This window comes from Arachis ipaensis, chromosome B05 (genome assembly GCF_000816755.2).
Source record: "Arachis ipaensis cultivar K30076 chromosome B05, Araip1.1, whole genome shotgun sequence".
Classification (NCBI taxonomy): domain Eukaryota; kingdom Viridiplantae; phylum Streptophyta; class Magnoliopsida; order Fabales; family Fabaceae; genus Arachis; species Arachis ipaensis.
In genome coordinates this window covers 36537625-36540120 of record NC_029789.2, presented here as the reverse complement: position 1 = coordinate 36540120, position 2496 = coordinate 36537625, and the positions used below count along the sequence as shown (strand labels likewise).

The 2496-nt window shown below is 37.1% G+C and overlaps 1 protein-coding gene across 1 annotated transcript; it reads right to left on the bottom strand.

Moving 5' to 3' along the window:
• LOC107640531 lies at positions 1465-2200 on the bottom strand. Its single transcript, XM_021123614.1, has 2 exons — positions 1729-2200; positions 1465-1644 (listed from the first exon to the last, which is right to left on the bottom strand). The coding sequence occupies exons 1-2, from the start codon at positions 2175-2177 to the stop codon at positions 1497-1499; spliced, it is 597 nt and encodes a 198-aa protein (XP_020979273.1). The 5' UTR covers positions 2178-2200; the 3' UTR covers positions 1465-1496.

Sequence of the window (2496 nt, the reverse complement as noted above, 5' to 3'; positions counted from 1 at the left end):
TAACTTAGTCGGACAAAATTCTGAAGGAATCATGGCTGCTTAATTAATATATAATAATTTCACACACTAGTATTCTCTAAACCAATAATGTGTTTGTTCTTTATTTTAGGTTCTGAATGCTTCTTGCTTTTTGAGCTTCAAGACAATATATTTGATAATAATAACATAATAGATCATCTATACATACCTATGGCATCAACAGTCTAATAATGTTTAGATTCATGTCCACGTTTACATTTAGGTTCGGATGGATGCTCAGAAGAATTTGAAGCTGCCGACTTGTCTCGGGATGAACTTGCAGCTGCTGCCAACTTGTCTCGTGAGGAACTTGCAGCTGCTGTCGACTTGTCTCAGGAGGAACTTGAAGCTGCTGACTTATCCCAGGAGGAATTTGAAGCTGCTGACTTGTCTCAGGAGGAATTTACAGCTGCTGCCGACTTGTCTCGGGAGGAATTTGCAGCTGCCGATGTCTCTCGGGAGGAATTTGCAGCTGCTGCAGACTTGACATGTGATGCATTTAAAGCTGCCGACTTGTCTCAGGAGGAATTTGCAGCTGCAATTGACTTGTCTTGTGAAGAATTTGCAGCTGCTGCTGCTTTAAGTAGATTCTTGTACCTCTTTTGCTTTGGCATATCTGCATAATAGATCAAGAAATTCAGGAAGTTACATATCTGCAAGTTAAATTTGAAGACCTAGTAACTAGTATATATCAGTAGGCACTACTATAATGTATAGATAAAATAATTTCATACCATAAATTAATTTAACCTACAAGCTATTCTGACATGTGTTTGTCTTCTCCAATGTCATCATCTAGTAGTTCATCATCTACCTCATCTCTTAACAATGATAGATTATCACCATTTTCAAATAAAGAATCCAAGTTTTGCTCTAACCATGGCTCATTCTCGCATGCTTCATCATCTTCATTTTCCCCCATATCATATGAGTCTCTTGGCTTCAAATGCACGACAACACTCCAATCTTTATTCACTTCATCATTGACAAAATACACCATTCGAGCTTGTGAGGCTTCAATATATGGATCATCCTCCTCTCGGTCATCACTGTGTATTACTCGTGAAAAATTAACAGAAGTAAAACCCCAACTATCCTTTCTACAGCCCCATTCTCTAGTGGTGTCAGCCCATTTACATTTGAATAAAGTAACCCAAAATCGGCCATTGTAGTTTAGTTCTATAATATCTTCTAATTTGCCATAATATGACAAATCAGCATTCCTAACATTAGCATCACTAGCGCTAGCAACACAAGGAGTTGAAGACATTAAGAAAACTCCACTATTCTGGGTTTTTAACCCATTGTCTCGATTGGTAGTTTGAAAGGAGAACCCATTGATACTAAATGTAGAAAACCTCTTGACATATCGTGATGGACCCCTTGCTAAGTATCTCAAATCCTCATGCACAGTATTCATAACGTCTGGGTTCATAAGCTATTATGATAGAACAACATATTAGTTATTATATCCACAACTACTGCTCAATATTAGCAAAAGAGATCACTTTTCTATTTACCTGCGTAGGAAACCAAGTAACAAAATCTTTGTTGACTCTTTTTTCTATCTCTACATTTGAAGGCCTTCTACCCTTAGATCGTCTTTGTACAAAATCTTTGAAGTCACTGTCAGATATGAAAGTTTAACTCTAACTAAACAACTATTTTCAAGTAAATAAAAAACATGTATGCAAATCCTTAAGTACTTACTCAATGAACGGTTTGACATATGGACAATTTAGAACCACATAGCGATGTGCTTGTTTTTTTTCCATAGGTGGCAACTCAAATACTGTGAAAGCTCCCTTAGAGTTACCCATTTGTGGAAAAAGTGAATCAACATGTGTATTGTAATTACCATCCGGACGATCATCAACACGTGGTGGCCTATTAAATCTTGTCTCAATCCCTTCTAAGTATCGAGAGCAAAATGTAAGAGCTTCTTCAGCCACATATCCCTCAGCTATAAAACCCTCTGATTTAGCTTTGTTTCGTACATAGGACTTCAAATGTCCTAAATACCTAGTTTGTATAATTGGCTTTAGTAAGTAAGATATAACTAAGTGATAGGTTAAATGAACAATGATTGAAAAGAGATATTTACCTCTCGATAGGATACATCCACCTATAGTGTACTGGTCCTCCAAGTTTTTCTTCATCAACTAGATGACAGGTTAAATGAACCATGATTGTAAAGAAAGAAGGAGGGAACAACATTTCTAAATGACAAAGGGTAAGGATTATTCAAGGTTGGAGCTTCTCAAGTTCTGTAAGACTTAAGCTTTTAGAGCACAACTGTTGAAAGAATGAAGACAACTCTATTAGCACTGCAGTAACTTTATCTGGTAGCACATTACGTATGGCAATGGGTAATAGTTGCTGCATAAGGATGTGGCAATCATGGCTCTTCAATCCAGAGAGCTTTCTTTGCTTCAGATTAACACACCGTGAAATATTACTCGAGAGACCATCTGGTAC